The following is a 15,224-nucleotide window of genomic DNA, read 5'->3' as shown; positions in this document are numbered from 1 at the left end:
TGCAGTTTAGATTCAGTTTCTACAACACACAGAAACAGGCACAGACTCTGAAAAAAAAAAGACAACTTTATTTCATGTCACATTTTATAAAATGAGGCAAAAACCATCCAAGATGTAAAAGAGAAAACAAAAACAGAATTAGGTGTGATGCTTTATGTATGCATGTTAGTGTGTATGTGTGTGTGTTCAGAATGGCCTCATGCGTGTGCTAAGGGGTGGGGCTCTGTTAGGCGGTGTGATAGCTATATCCAGATAGTCTCCAATCTGGAAGCGCTGAGACTGCAGTGTCATGGAGTCATCTGCGCCCTTCCTGCCGGATACAGTACTGCCGATGTCTTTCAACCTGTTTAAATATACAGTGAACACAAATTCAACAGTGCTGTTAGCAAGTGGCTTGTTGAACCCAACCTGTGCGTTTGTGGTGTGATACCAACCTGTAGGCTTTCCCTCTGGGGTCAGGGAAGACTATGGCAAAGCTAAAGTGAGTTCCCTTTTTCCTGGCCTCTGGATACACTTCCTTCACCAGGCTGGTCAGCTCCTTCAGAGTAGCATCCATCCTGAAACACAGAATCAGATACAGGCTCCAGTGCCACCTTCTAAAACCACATCAAGCAGTACCTCTACAAGCTGCTTCAGCTGCCTTAAGAACTCAGTTTATAACACTGGTAAATGTTCATTTGACACATGCAACAATAGCACAGGCAAAGAGTGAAGCGTTTGCAACCTCACCATGTGTATATCTGCAGTTCGCTGGAGGGAACGTTGCCACGAGCGAATTCATCTGCTCTGTGATGTCGACCACTGTTGGTGGTGAATACTCGCAACAGAAGAGGGCAGGTCTGTAGCATAAACAAGCATCAAACACAAGAGGAGAACATTTTATAATGGCACAATATTAGTTTTAAATATATATATATATATATATACAATCATATATTGAAACACAGAATCTGCTGTTGAGAGAGAGACTCCAGGGCTTGTTTATAATTATTAATGTTTGAAATCTCTACAGGATTTTGAAGGAACTTTTCTCAATTCTGGGACGGAACCCAGAACTTCCGGTTTCACATCGGCTCCGCATGCGTCCAGTTTGACGGTGGGTGCCCTCTAGTGGTCACCAAGCCTAACTACAACTCGACATTTTTTCCCTTTTATGCCAATATACAGTAGATTTTAACAATATTAGAGAAGTTGAAACGGATTAATAATCTCGATAGTATCAAAATAAAATATATCTGCCTGTATATATGTAGTATACACATAGTAATTACAGTTAATTGACCGTATTTGTCCACCCTTAATTATTATATTAGAAACACCCGGTGTCATCTCACATTGCAGCTAAGCGTTTCCTGGAGGACAGTAACGAACTACTGTGGCTTTGGGATACAAAACACAAAAACAAAGCGTTTAACCCATCAGGACAACCGGGCTGTCGAGGGTAAGTTTAAAATGTGGGTGTCACTTTGTACTGGATACATGCAGAACCTATCCGAACACGCTGGAGGTTCGTCAAAGACCGTTAAGCTGTTCTGGGTTTCAATAGACGATAACGGTGGGGGTGAAAATATTTCAACTGTATTTTTCCATTGAGGTTTCATTGAAATTTTCTGAGACCGAAGACTGTGGTAGTTCATGGTGGAAATGTTTGCTATTTTTTATCAAAGTCCCAAATTAAATTAAGCAAATACTTAATTCGAAACAACATCGACAAAAAATGCCTGCAGCTGTTGATTCATGTTTATGATTAGCTAGCACGTTAGCAGTAGCTAACTTCAGAGGCTACTGCTCAGTTTGTTTTCATCTAACTTGTTGTGGTCATCTCAGCATTTTACAGCTTAACTCAGCAACGCAGCACTAATGCTGATCTACCAGTGTTGTAAAGTGTAACTGTGGAAACTGTCCTGAATAGAAATCCACCACTCTCCACACTGTTAGCTAGCAAACCAGGTTAGCTTAGAGCTAACAAGGTAAACAAGCTAGATCCGGCTCTAACCTTTTCTCGATCAATGGGTTTCTCTGGTTCCTTCTTGATTTCTTCCTGTGTGATCCGCGATTCAAGAGCCATTGTTTGTTTTATTTCCCCGCTGGTATAGAAATGCACGTACGTCGTTACTTCCACCACTTTGCTATTATGTTTTATCGTAGCTGCAGCAGGCAGCAATGCACCAACGAGACAGAACGTGAGTCCGTTTCCGTTTCCGGTCGTCGTTTCTACGACCTGTGCATGGTTTTTGTCAGTCAGCGCGGCTTTATCGCCCCCTACTGCTCCGGAGTATTAACGCATCATCACACATTGAGTATTGATTAATATTTGAAGTCATCAGTAACTGATGATTAATTAATATAAAATATATTACAAATGATGAATTATATCACTTGATGACTATTATTCTGCCATACACATAAGTTTATCATTAAATACACTATTTAATTATAATATAATGTGTGTATATAGCTTTCAACATTTTTTATTTTGTAATTTCTATATTAGAAAATAGCATATCTCAGTTGTGGTGTATTACTGATGACTGTGGATTACAAATACATTTGAAAACTGCACCTTCTTTTATTTAGTTCACATGCAAGAGGTGTTAAAATGCATGACCTGCCTGCATTAATGCTCCGTGAAAATAAAATCATGTTTTTGCAAACCCAAATCAAGTTCCAAGTTTACTGTTCTAATTATGATTATGATTATTTGTATTTGCCTCATAGATCTGTCTTTGCTTGTAAGGATTGTTTCTATTGCTGAAGATTAAACTGTTTTGCTTCAAAATTTTGATTTATGGAGCATGTTCTTTCGACAGGAAGGATGGTGTATTTTAATGTATTCATTTTTAATGCTGTAACTTTTTGAATGCTCTCCGGAAATGTTGTGCAGATATGAGAAGTCACTGTGCAGCATCAGAACCAATCTGAATCTCTCAGAGAACAAATTCGCTGAACATAAAAATCTGCACGTTCCAGAAATGATCAGGATTGTCTTGTAGCTCTTCGACAGCCTTTCATACAGTAGAGTGACTGATTCAGGATCAGTCAGCCAAGTCCACCTACAGAACCGAGACCTGCTATTCAGTCACATGCTGCTCTCCCCCTCACTCATTACAGTGTGTGTAGTTTTCTGGGTAACATATATGTGAGTATTGTAGTGTGTGTGTGTGTGTGTGACAGTGTGTATCCTGACACTGGCCCCCTCTGTTCTCCTGCTGGCTGGCTGATCAGGGATCAGGAGCCACTCAAACAATTGGCTCTATTTTACCTCTCTCTCTCTCTCCCTACTCATTCACTGTGTGTGACCCCCCACCTCACCCCACCACCACCACCCCTGCCCTCATCAGAATGGAAGGCATGGACCCGCTTGAAACAATCTGCCAGCCTTTCTCCCTCTTTTTTTTTGTTTTTGTTTTTTTTGTTTTTTTTAAAGCCTCGTCCTGACTGAGAGATCAAACAGTGGGTCTTTGAGTCTGGTCCTGACACTGATATCCATTCATTGATATGCATCAGGAATAACAGCCACTGTTATTTCCTCTAATGACTCCATTAGAATCACTAACGCCCTCTCTGTCTCACTTTGCAGGATCACGTTATGTGCAGTGGTTCAGAGGAAAACCATCTACACTGACTGAGTCTCCTGCTTCATCATTTGCGGAAACGAATAGAATCTTTGCATCAAATAATAATTCTGAAGTTTCTCATACTTTTTCACTAACACTGTTGTCTGCAAATCTTTAAATCCCAGGTCACATCCCTGCCCGCCGTCACTGTGGCAGAGTATGCAGACTATGCTACGGCCCCTTCAACAGTTTTCATCTCAATTTTGTGAGTATCCGCAGTGCAAACCGAGGAAGTTGGTTTTTTGCTCCCACACTTCAGCAAACAGTGGGAAACACTCATTGGTCACAGTCATTAGTAGCACACAGAGCTGCACTGTCCTGCAGGATGACTGCTGCCAAGTGATGGTTTGGCTCTGAGAAGTCACTTTGACTCTCTACCTGTCTCCAGTTACAGCCACAGAGAGATCGCTCACACACACACACACACCCCTTCACACTACAATGCAACTTTGTTCTTTCACTCCTCTGACTTGCATGGGCACCCTGAAGTACAGTAGCTGGTAACTGGTAACTTTTTACTGTATATCTGACATTAAAGGTATTTTGTGTAACATGTAACTATAAGTAATGGTGGCTATAAAACTGGAGGTGTGGGGTTTGTAAAAAAAAGTATTTAGGAGGCAGGAAAGACATGTGCAGTGTGGGGGAGTATAGGACCCAGTGTTTCTGAAATGTGACCCATATTATGGAATTAAAGTCATTGGTATGAAGGATATTTCAGCCTGTGCTGCTGTATCTTGTGAGTCCACTGACTTTATGGATGTACAACCCTACACTTCTGGAGTGACCCTTTAATGGCAAAAATGAGCCTGAGGTCAATGAGCCCAGGTAAAAGCAGTTCCACTAGTATGTTGTGCATCCATACATGAAAAAGGAAAAGGATATATTAGGAGTGTCTTATATTTAGTGTTTAAATTAAATGAAAGGCAACGTATCCTGTTATCATATTACTTCCTCTGTATTATTTGTGTCGCTTCATTTCCACAGCTTGACCCCTGTGAGGTTTTATTTTGAAAGTCTTCCCAGGAAGTCTTCGAATTTTATTCTGGCTGACTTCACACTTGGAGGCGCATCTTTGACTTCATGCGAAGGAACCAGGCACTGCAGGTTTGTGCTTTGTTCAGTACATTAGACTCTTCAACTGTATATTTAATTTTAATAATGCCATCAGTCATGTGACAGTGAACTGTGTGTTTTTTTGTTTATTTGTTTTTTCCTGGAAAGGACTATGTGGAATATTTTCCTGCAAACAACCTGACTCTCCAGACACAAGGTGAGAAAACTACTTTATCTTTGTTATTTTAAAAAGTTAGTCATTTTAGATTCATTTCTCATCGTATTATTATTTGTGACACATTTATGGAGAATTTTTACTAATGAAAACAACTGCTCTCAATGAGTGTAAGACCTATTATACATGTTATTGTTGTCATATTATTATAATACATATTTAAATAATCAGTTAATGAATAAACCAATCAGTGAGTGAGTGTGAATGGTGGGGCTCAGTGAGGTACTGTAGTAATGTGGGTTTGTACAGTGTGTTCAGTGTGTTTTTAGTTGAGTGGGCTCAGTTCAGTACAGTCCACCGTGGGCAGAGAGGTTCATCAGTTCTCATGAATGCTGGCGCTGGGCCTTCTCTCCTCCTCCTCCTCTCAGTTTCATTCCTTTTCATCCTCTTCCTCTTTCAAACTTCTGTTTTGTTTCACCGTTCGTCTCTGCTTTCATCTTTTGCCACTGGCTTCCTTCGAACGTTCCGTCCGTGTCGCCGTCACATGTGTAGCTCAACAGTAATTAGAAAACACCAATGCATACAGTCCTCACTGTCCCCTGCCAGATTTCTTTTTCCAGCAAACAGAAACAGAGACTTGAACCAGCAACCCTCCAGTAAAAAGGCCCCTTCTCTCACTCTTCTGTTCCCCTTCTCATTTCTTCATCTGTGTCCTCAGGATGTCTTGGCCTGCTCTGTACACTCAGCTGGTCGGGGCGAACCGTCACTCCACCAGCCTGGGTAAAGTCTGGCTCTCCGTGCTGTTTATTTTCCGGGTCATGGTGCTGGTTGTTGCCGCCGAGAGCGTGTGGGGAGATGAGCAGTCTGACTTCACCTGTAACACACTGCAGGTAGACGCTAGCTCATATACAACTCTTCATTAAAGTGCAGGAGAAAACATTGTCATTCATATTAAATTTTTTACAAAAGACATCATTAATGCAAAGGACTGACTTTTAATGGGGGGGACAAAGGTGTCTCTAGTGGCTCCACACCATAATACATCCATGTTCCAGAGGTGTAAGAGGTTTTATTCAGGGATCTACAGAGCAGCTAAAGCGGTTTATTCTCATGGTTGAACAATCTGTGGCTCTGACTCTCTGTTTTTCAGCCCGGCTGTGAAAACGTCTGCTATGACCAGTTCTTCCCTGTGTCCCACATCCGTCTCTGGTGCCTTCAGCTCGTCTTCGTCTCCACACCAACGCTCCTGGTTGCGATGTACGTGGGCTATCGGAACCACAGGGATAAAAAGAGGCTGCTGCAGGTGTGTGTGGTTTTATAACCTCCCATTTCTTACTGTCGTGTTCTGTTATTTTTATTTTGTCTTGCATTTGCTGGTTGTGTCTTTTCTAGCTGTGTCTTTTATCTCGTCACCCGATGTCATGCCATTAAACATCACGTCTGTCTTCTGTCTTTAATGGTTGTGTTTTGTTTGGACTTCATGTCATGCCTTCCTGTCTCACAGGGCTCGGGTAGATCTGGTTTTCTCAGCAACAAAGGTCAGGAGGAAGAGTTGGAGACTCTGAAGAAGAGGAGACTGCCAATAGCCGGCACCCTGTGGTGGACGTACGCATGCAGCCTGGTGTTCAAGCTGCTGTTTGAGGGAGGCTTCATGTAAGATCTGTGATTGTGCTTTGCTGTCAGTCCACCACACTGCTGATTTGTTTTAAACACGCAGTGTGTGTCCAGGTATGCCCTGTACGTGGTGTACGATGGTTTCCAGATGCCTCGGCTGGTGCAGTGTGACCAGTGGCCGTGTCCTAACCTGGTGGACTGTTTCATCTCACGTCCCACTGAGAAGACCATCTTCACCGTTTTCATGGCCACCACCTCGTCCATCTGCATGGTCCTCAACATGGCTGAACTTGCCTATCTTGTTGCCAAGGCTGTCACTAGGTAGAGGTATTAATCAGTCAGACAGTCAGGTGATTAATCAACTGGTTCATTCATTAATGATTGAGTCAATTCATTTTTTTGCCAGTGTTAAAATGTCTGTATTCAACATGTCTGTGAGTCTCTGATCAGCTCATACAAGATAAATGTGTTAAGACTTGATGTTGTTCATTCTTAATCTGTTATTAAAATGCAGAGAATCTTTAAGTCCACCTTTACCTTCTCTCTCAGGGGTCTCAGTGGTCGGAAGGAGAGGAAATCCAGCAGAGAGAGGACGCTGACAAAGACAAACTAGAAGTTACTTGTCTCAGCCTGAGGTAGCAGCAACAAGGTGGATGATACATGCAGGACAAAGACATTACAAAGAAAAAAACAATTGGAGCACACGTGAATGACCCAAATGTGTAAATACAGCAAAAAGTGGACATTTTCTATGATACCTGAATTGTTCATATGGGACATTTTAAAGGTAGAGAGAATGCCAACAACTCAAAAGTGTATTTTTCCACGGTGCTGTTTGAGGTTATGTCAGTAATTTGTTCTGTTAGAGTAGTTGTATAATAGTTGTAGTTGTATAATGGGAAAAAATATAGATCAAGACAGATCGTGTTTATTATAATAGTAGGGCTATCATGCCATCTACTGGGGAGCAAGAAAACAGCATGAGGAAAACTCACTAGCAGCTATACATATACTGTACACCCACCTACAGTATGTACACACATATACAGAAAAGTTGTTTGTATTTTTCTTGGATTCACTGAATAACAAATTCATTGAATTTTACTTTCACAAATGACGTTTTAGCTTAATTTGTGTCAGTCTAATGGTTTAATTAAAGATTCCTATCATATTAATAATACTCTTGTCTGGGAAAACTAAACTGACTAACTCAGGGATTATTTTGTTGCATACAACGTAGTACTAAAACCCTTTAATTAATTAAAACAGCAGTTCTGGAGATATATTCCACTACAGTATGTCATACTTTACAAAAGATTTGTGGGTCACAGTAAGGAGAAGTTGCTGCTTATAAAAGAAAGTGAGGAATATGTGTTTTTTTTATAAATGCACTAAAGAAAGGACGAGGTGGACACACTGCTGACACTGCTAAGAAAGCCACTTTATGCTTTACTCCAATCGTCATGTTTCTGAGTTTGAGGCAGGATTAGGCTTTTGGGAAAGGCTTAATGTTGTGGTTTACAGCGCTGATGCAATATTTCAAGATAAAAATTGCCAAATTAACTGTTTTTGTCCATTTACAACAGATGCATTAAGTGACCTACTGTATGTACTGTATGTTCTCTGTTGACCTCTGCTGGTGATCAGCAGGTGGTGTCACCATATGACAAACAACTATGGTGACATTGTTTAATCCCACTTACAGATCATAGTTTCTTTCTAGCCATAAGCCAACAAAGTTCTTTAAAACATTAAAATAGTTTGTGGTCTTATTTTTTTTTTTTAAATCTTGATAGCTCAGTTTTTAAGAAGACATTTATTCCATTTATATTAAGCTGTTTTTAAATTTGTATTTAGATTAATGTCGTTTTTTCGTTGTTCATTTTTTTTATTGAAATGATTTTAAACTGTTCAGATTAGGCTGGTCAGGAATGTGACTGAGCAGAGCATCCTCTGCCCTCGAATACACGCGCGCGCGCACGCAAACACGTGCCCCCCAACACCGCCACCGCCACCCCCCTCGTGCGCCCCATGCGCGGGGACACCAATGTGTGACAGTGGCGGATGGCCTTGGCCACGCGGGACGCAGCCGCTGCGCTTCGCCTTCGCGGGACAGGTTCCACACGCGCCCCCCTTTTTTTAGACTAGACTAGCCTCGCGTGTTTCTTTTTTTTCTTTTTTTCTTTTTGTTTTTTTTTCTCTTTACTCTCTCGCCGTAACTCTCTGATATTCTCTCTCTCCCTGCCCCCCTCTCCCCCCTCCTCTGATACTAATCTCACCGACTCCTCGCCTCGAGTCCACCCGTGGGAGTAAAAGAAAGAAGAAAAAGGGAAAGAAGTGAGGGAAGAAGCGCGCTGCCCGGAGGGAGCCGTGTTTCAGAGGAGAGCGGTAAGCAGGTGGATGCTGGAGTGATGGTGTTATCTGAAAGTGGGAGGGAGGAGGAGGGATTATCATCCTTCCACCTGCTGGATTATCAGCACCTCTCATGCTGCATTCACTTCCCTGTGGGAAAGACGGCAGACAGGAAGTCGCTAATAATTCATGAAGTAAATTTCTGATAAAAGCTGAACACAGAGTCTCTGACATTAATGCAGTGTTAAGATGTTTGACTTTCATGATATTACAGCTACATTTATCATTAAAAACCCATTAATCTGGGTCCTGAACAGTAATTGAGTTTGTTTTACACATTGTTAATTGGCCTTAATAGCTTGTCTCCCTATTGATATACATGAAGTGTGAAGGTAACTTTTCATTTCAAAATTAGTCAACTGTGAAAAAACACAATGCTGTAGTCAACTACTGTACTATGCATGTGTACACAACCTACTTCACAACAGCCAACTAATGTTGTTTTGGCCGATCAGACTTTCTGCAAATGACCTGTTAGGGCCACCGTACTTACATTTTTGTTGAAATGTCCTTGTTCATTCAGGTGCCAGTAGTGTGAATGTTCTCTTTTTTGCCTCCTGCTTGTAATTACTATAAAAAGAGGTGAATGACAGATTGCCTAAAATGTATTTATCACCAGAGAGGAAATACAGATTTTCAAATGCAACATATGTTTGAAATTGAGCTAATGTCATGCATGTTTTTCCTTTTACTACTTCTTTTTGATACTAACATACCAGGATACAATTTCCCACAGGTGCTACAGTGTCCATCACAATAAGTTTGAACTGAGAACACTTTGCTGATCTCACCCACTCAGTTACTGAAATGATTGTCTATTCACTGTCTATTCATATACGTTTATACAACTGTCAGTGTAATTTTTCCAGTGTTGTATACTTTTGCACATATATATACATCTTTATTTACATTTGTGCTATAGAACAACTTTAATCCCCTTTATGTGCCTTTTTACACTTACAAACAGCAGATTTTAAGCACCATTACACATCTTTTTGTATTTTTGTGCAACCTTATGCTTCCTATTACCTACCTTTACACACTTTATGCACCTGCATGTACCTTCAGGCATTTTATGGACTTTTATGCACCTTGGTGTTCTTGGCCCATCAGTCTATAGCATCATTTTTTCAGCACTGTTCAGGTTTACATGGCGTAACCCAGCTATGTGAGCTATGTAACCCTGGTTAATCTGATGCTCATGGATGCGTGTCAAACTAAATTTAGCTTACTTGATTCACTGGGGAGAGAACAGATTTGACTTTCATGTGGACATTGCCACTGTCTGCATACCTTAAAAAAGTTTCCAGGGTGCAAATGGCAGGCCAGGAGTTAACTGTTTGGGCTGTTTTAGCACAAAGACCTCTGATCCATCAAAAGCACAGGCTAGCCAGGACAATGTCCATCTGGCAGCTTCTCTATTGTCTGTCATAGTCGATGGTATTTCATCACGTCAACACATCATGTATATGTACACATGCCACCGTTACGGTAGATCAATGGGTTAATTGGTCTGTTCATTTGTTAGCTGAGACTATGGTTTTCTCTTTGTTTAGTTTGTCTGTGGTACTCTATCATGGATTTTATAATATTCTAATGTTTTATGGAATTTAACCCTCTAATATAATTATTGTACTCTTAAAGGAAGTTCTTATTTTTTGATGATCTGTGTACACTCTTCTTTTTTAAAATGTAAATGGATGTTTACTTGTTTTTTCAGACTGATGATTTACTGCTCATGAGGGCAAACCTGATTCAAGTCTTGGGTTTGTTCATATTAGAAGTAAATGAATTTTTCAGTGGCTTCTATTCAGTTACGGCAGTTTGATGGCTCAGATATGCAGGAGCAATTATGCTACTGTAACTTTGGCTGTGTGCATTCATTTGCGTGTGTGTGTGTGTACATATCAGTCGATCCCAGGCAAACATTTGCCCTCCTCAGCATTCCTGGGATGTGATGAGTCCAGCATTCAACAGGGACGACCTGTTATCCACTCATTCACTTCCCACAGATGGCCAGCCATTGTCCACTAGACAGCCCTGCAGCACAGACACGCACACAGACACCCACAAATATGTGCGTGTCTGCATGCACATGTACATTTGTAAAGTAAGAAACAGGCACCAATTTAGTATTTATTTTCTTATATGCATAAACACAGTTACGTCCTCATTTGCAGAGTAACATACAGGTTTGAGGTGTTTGCAGATTTATTCTGTCTTTATACTCATGTTTTATTAACTCTGAAAAATTGATATATATATGAGCTAATAAGTACCAAGACATTGTAGCACAGAAATGTCATAATCTGTTTAGAAACAGTTTCTCCATTGTTATTTATTCTAACAGGTTCTGACAGTTTGTTTTTTTCGCTGGTTAAATATCAACTGGTAACACAAATGTTTTCTTATGTTTCACAGTTATGACAATATGACAGTATGTCAGTGTTTGATGTTGCTATAATCAGTCTTTTTATGTTATCAGTGGATCACATGACTACTTATGTGTGAAAGGGGTCATTCATCGTGATGAATCCACAGAGAATTATCCCCCGACTCTGCAGTTCCCTCAGCTTTATGGAGCATTTTAGCGTCTTTCAGCTCATTGTTTTGGTTTTACAGCCCACAGCACTAATGTTCTGATTCACTCTCAGTGCTCTTGCCAATGTCATTTTCAGATGCAGAGGGGAGCAGTTTACAGCAAATATTCTAATAATCATTATTATTATTATTAATGGTGCACAGGAGAGTGAATATTGGACTGTTATCAACCCGGCAGTGCCTTGGTAACAGCTGCTTTCTGCTGATCCCAATTGGCCAAAAAAATCTCATATGTCCAGTATGTAAATATTGAGAGTTAGAATGATGTTGCTGGGATGAGTTTATGCTTTATGTTGACAGGAGCTTTTTGTCTCTCTTTTTTCAGATATTGTTTTTCTTCTGATCTCTGGTCGATGGATTTATCACTGACAATACAACAATATTTTAGTAAGTCTTTTTTATGGCAGTTTTTTCGTTTGTTGTCTGCTCTGACATCAAATGCACTGTTTAGTTTGATTATCATTTGTTCAAAACTACAGTTTGTAGTGTTGGTGTCTTCATAATGCCAGCCTTTGCATTTAAAACAATTATCAGTTACCCCCTGAAATTAACTGCCCATGATCCTGTTGTGTATAGAGGGCATCACTCCTGCTCCCCTGTGTCTCCTGCTTCTCTCCTCACCGGAGCTCCATGTATTGTTCACCACAGGCTGTCGTTTCTTTCTCCAGGCTAGAAAATTGAGTGAAGCATGGGTGACTGGAGCTTTCTGGGGCGGCTGCTGGAGAATGCTCAAGAACACTCCACCGTGATTGGAAAGGTGACTGATCGACTATCAGTTAACTGGACGAATATGAAGTTGTAGCAGTTTTGGAGAAGTCAGTGCAGCTTCCATGTGCAGATATTTTACAAAACGTGAATTTTAAAAATCAGACAGAAAAAATACTGTCATTGAATTCAGTCCAGGGTTTTGCAAAGTTGTCCAGTATCTCTGTTCTTTTCTGGGGATGCTCTCTTAATCTCTCTGTCCTTCCTCCCTAGGTTTGGCTGACTGTCCTCTTCATCTTTCGCATCTTGGTGCTGGGTGCAGCAGCCGAAGAGGTTTGGGGAGACGAGCAGTCAGACTTTACCTGTAACACACAACAGCCCGGTTGCGAGAACGTCTGCTATGACGAGGCCTTCCCCATCTCCCACATCCGCTTCTGGGTGCTGCAGATCATATTTGTCTCAACGCCCACCCTTATCTACCTGGGTCATGTGCTGCACATTGTCCGCATGGAGGAGAAGAGGAGGGAGAGGGAGGAGGAGCTCAGAAAGGCCGGTCGCCACCAGGAAGACCATGACCCCCTCTATCACAACGGAGTTGGGGATGGTGGAGGAGGAAGAGGAGGTGGGAAAAAGGAGAAGCCACCAATTCGAGATGAGCATGGGAAGATCCGCATCCGCGGGGCATTACTGAGGACCTACATCTTCAACATCATCTTCAAGACTCTGTTTGAGGTGGGCTTCATCCTGGGACAGTACTTCCTCTATGGCTTCCACCTGAGGCCGCTCTATAAATGTGGCCGCTGGCCCTGCCCCAATACTGTGGACTGCTTCATCTCCAGGTTAGAGAGAAGGATTTTATCAGAGGATCTGTTTTATCTGTTTGTGTCTTGATTTTCTTCTTATTTGTGTTTGCGTGTATAATATTTCTAACTGTCCACTGTCATTTTGATCAGATTTTATTATCTGACACTGAGGCTGTGTTGCTGCTGTGTTGAGCTAACATGTCATTTAGCTAGTTAGCAAGTTGCTTTATACAAATCAAAAATAAAAATGCAGGTCGGGATGTTTCGTTTGAACACAACCTTTTTTGGCTGCTTAATTTACATCATTGTTCGTATCTTTAGGTTGATTTCACTTTCAACACAACAGTAGGAAAGGCTTTTGAGTTGAGGACTAACTTGGTTTGGGTTGTTGAAGCACAAATCCAGGACAGAGTTAACTGATGTTACTGGGAAATACCACACTGTGAATGTGCTAGTTGTGAAAGGTGCTTTTTTTTAACCCCATAAATTATTGTAGTTCAGATACCATAGGTAATAAGCTAGTTAAGTTGGACAAGCTGACAGTTGCAGCTTATGTTAGAACAGATAAACGCACTGTATAATCCTTTTTTATGGTTTTGTTCTTGTGTTCTTGGTTTTGGAAAGGTTAAAAAAAATAGTTTTCATACTTCATGTATTATTACCTTTCTTATACAATTTCTTGTTACATTCTCCTTAAATCCAGTTGTTTGTATTTGTTCTGTTAAATGTGTTTTTGTTTGTTTGTTGTCGCAGGCCCACTGAAAAGACCATCTTCATCATCTTCATGCTGGTGGTTGCTTGTGTCTCTCTGGCCCTCAACCTGCTAGAGATCTACCACCTGGGCTGGAAGAAAGTCAAGCAGGGGGTCACCAATGAGTTTGTGCCCGACAGCGAGTCCCTGCTGCTGGGTCCGGACGAGCCAGGAGACGCAGAGACGATTCCTGAGCAGACCTCTCCGTCAGTACTCGACTGTTTGCCAGCATATGCCAGCGTAAGCGTGGTGGAGGGCCGAGCAGCTGAGGTAAGAGCCTACAGTCCAACAGAAGCCTGCCCCACTGTGATCTCTTTGAACCCTAACATGGCCACCGCCCCTGTGCCCGCTGAGCTCAAGATGGATGGCACAGCGTTCCACCCAGACGACTTCCTGTTGGAGACCCTGCCCGCTTCCTTTTACGGCAACGGTGACAAAATAAGCGTTGGAAGCCACGGGCAGCTGACTGCAATGGAGCAGAACTGGAGCAACATGGCACTGGAGCTCCAAAGTCTGAATGGAAAAAACTCCGCCTGCTCCTACCCACCACCGCTTCCTTCTCCTCCCACCTCCGCTTCCTCCTCTCCTCAGGAGGAGACAACTCCACCACCTCCAGAAGAGGAGCAACACTCAATGTTTCCTACACTTCCTCGTAATACCCCTCTTTCCCCCCTCACGCCGGAGGAGACAGCGGTGGATGAGGAAAACGCCGTCACCACAGCACCTTGTATGGTCCCACATGATGACTTCACCGTGGTTACCAGGGCGGAGATGCATCAGCCTCCATCTGCTGTGACAGACATCCGGAAGCCAGGTCGGGCCAGCAAGAGCAGCAGTGTCCGAGCTCGCCCTGATGACCTGGCAGTGTAGCTAAAACACACACACACACACACACATTTACACAACCTTACATAAATGCTGTATACACATAGAAAACCTACATATGCAGTTTTTTTAACATATGCACACCAGCATAAAACCACACAAGCACACACTCCAGCAAAAGACTGATGCTCTGCAAGGCAGATGTTAACAAATAGAGATTCAGCTGGAGGTGGCTGTTTATTTTAATCTCAGACTTACGAAACAGAAATAGGGTTAGGAGTAGTTTTGGGCAGATTACACTGATGGCCCCACCTATCAACACATCAGAAACACTTTTGTCAAGTGAATTCAACTTTTAACACGTCAGCTTTGCAGAAATCTATCAGGAACACATCTGGAGTCATTTCAGAGAAATGTCAGTGAGATCACACGAGAGCCAGTTCTGAGAATTAGATATATGATTTCAAATTGAGGGACTACATATAGTAAGCTAAATTAATATTCTGTGAAGGCCTCATAGAAAATGAATAAAAGTCTGAGAATTGATTGAAAACAAATATGTAAACATACATATACATAAATGTTTTCATAAATATATTTAACATAGAGCATCTAAATGACTAAGAATTTTGTAAAAGACACTTTAATAATTTCAAGATTACTTT

At 41.6% G+C, this 15,224-nt stretch overlaps 3 protein-coding genes across 4 annotated transcripts; 2 read left to right on the top strand and 1 right to left on the bottom strand.

Moving 5' to 3' along the window:
- Positions 1-51: 51 nt before the first annotated feature.
- sap18 (Sin3A-associated protein) lies at positions 52-2,198 on the bottom strand. The gene is made up of 4 exons (XM_041032115.1): positions 1,997-2,198; positions 730-839; positions 435-557; positions 52-343 (listed from the first exon to the last, which is right to left on the bottom strand). The coding sequence occupies exons 1-4, from the start codon at positions 2,066-2,068 to the stop codon at positions 187-189; spliced, it is 462 nt and encodes a 153-aa protein (XP_040888049.1). The 5' UTR covers positions 2,069-2,198; the 3' UTR covers positions 52-186.
- Positions 2,199-3,453: 1,255 nt separating this feature from the next.
- Positions 3,454-8,079, top strand: LOC121177782 (gap junction beta-6 protein-like). Of its 2 annotated transcripts, none has more exons than XM_041032113.1 (8): positions 3,454-3,822; positions 4,605-4,724; positions 4,842-4,890; positions 5,567-5,738; positions 5,999-6,151; positions 6,353-6,501; positions 6,577-6,783; positions 7,012-8,079. In XM_041032113.1, the coding sequence occupies exons 4-8, from the start codon at positions 5,568-5,570 to the stop codon at positions 7,073-7,075; spliced, it is 744 nt and encodes a 247-aa protein (XP_040888047.1). In that variant the 5' UTR covers positions 3,454-3,822; positions 4,605-4,724; positions 4,842-4,890; position 5,567; the 3' UTR covers positions 7,076-8,079. The 2 variants fall into 2 exon arrangements, with proteins under 2 accessions (XP_040888047.1, XP_040888048.1); XM_041032114.1 differs by having other exon boundaries at positions 6,577-6,812; positions 7,012-7,126.
- A 4,084-nt stretch (positions 8,080-12,163) lies between these two features.
- On the top strand, positions 12,164-14,604 carry LOC121177780 (gap junction alpha-3 protein-like). The gene is made up of 3 exons (XM_041032111.1): positions 12,164-12,232; positions 12,454-13,019; positions 13,737-14,604. Exons 1-3 carry the CDS (start codon positions 12,164-12,166, stop codon positions 14,602-14,604), a joined length of 1,503 nt encoding a protein of 500 aa, XP_040888045.1.
- Positions 14,605-15,224: the final 620 nt, after the last annotated feature.

The sequence above is a fragment of the Toxotes jaculatrix genome, chromosome 24 (genome assembly GCF_017976425.1).
Source record: "Toxotes jaculatrix isolate fToxJac2 chromosome 24, fToxJac2.pri, whole genome shotgun sequence".
Taxonomy (NCBI): Eukaryota; Metazoa; Chordata; class Actinopteri; family Toxotidae; genus Toxotes; species Toxotes jaculatrix.
The sequence above is the reverse complement of the archived record's forward strand: the minus strand, read 5'-3'. Positions and strand labels throughout refer to the sequence as shown.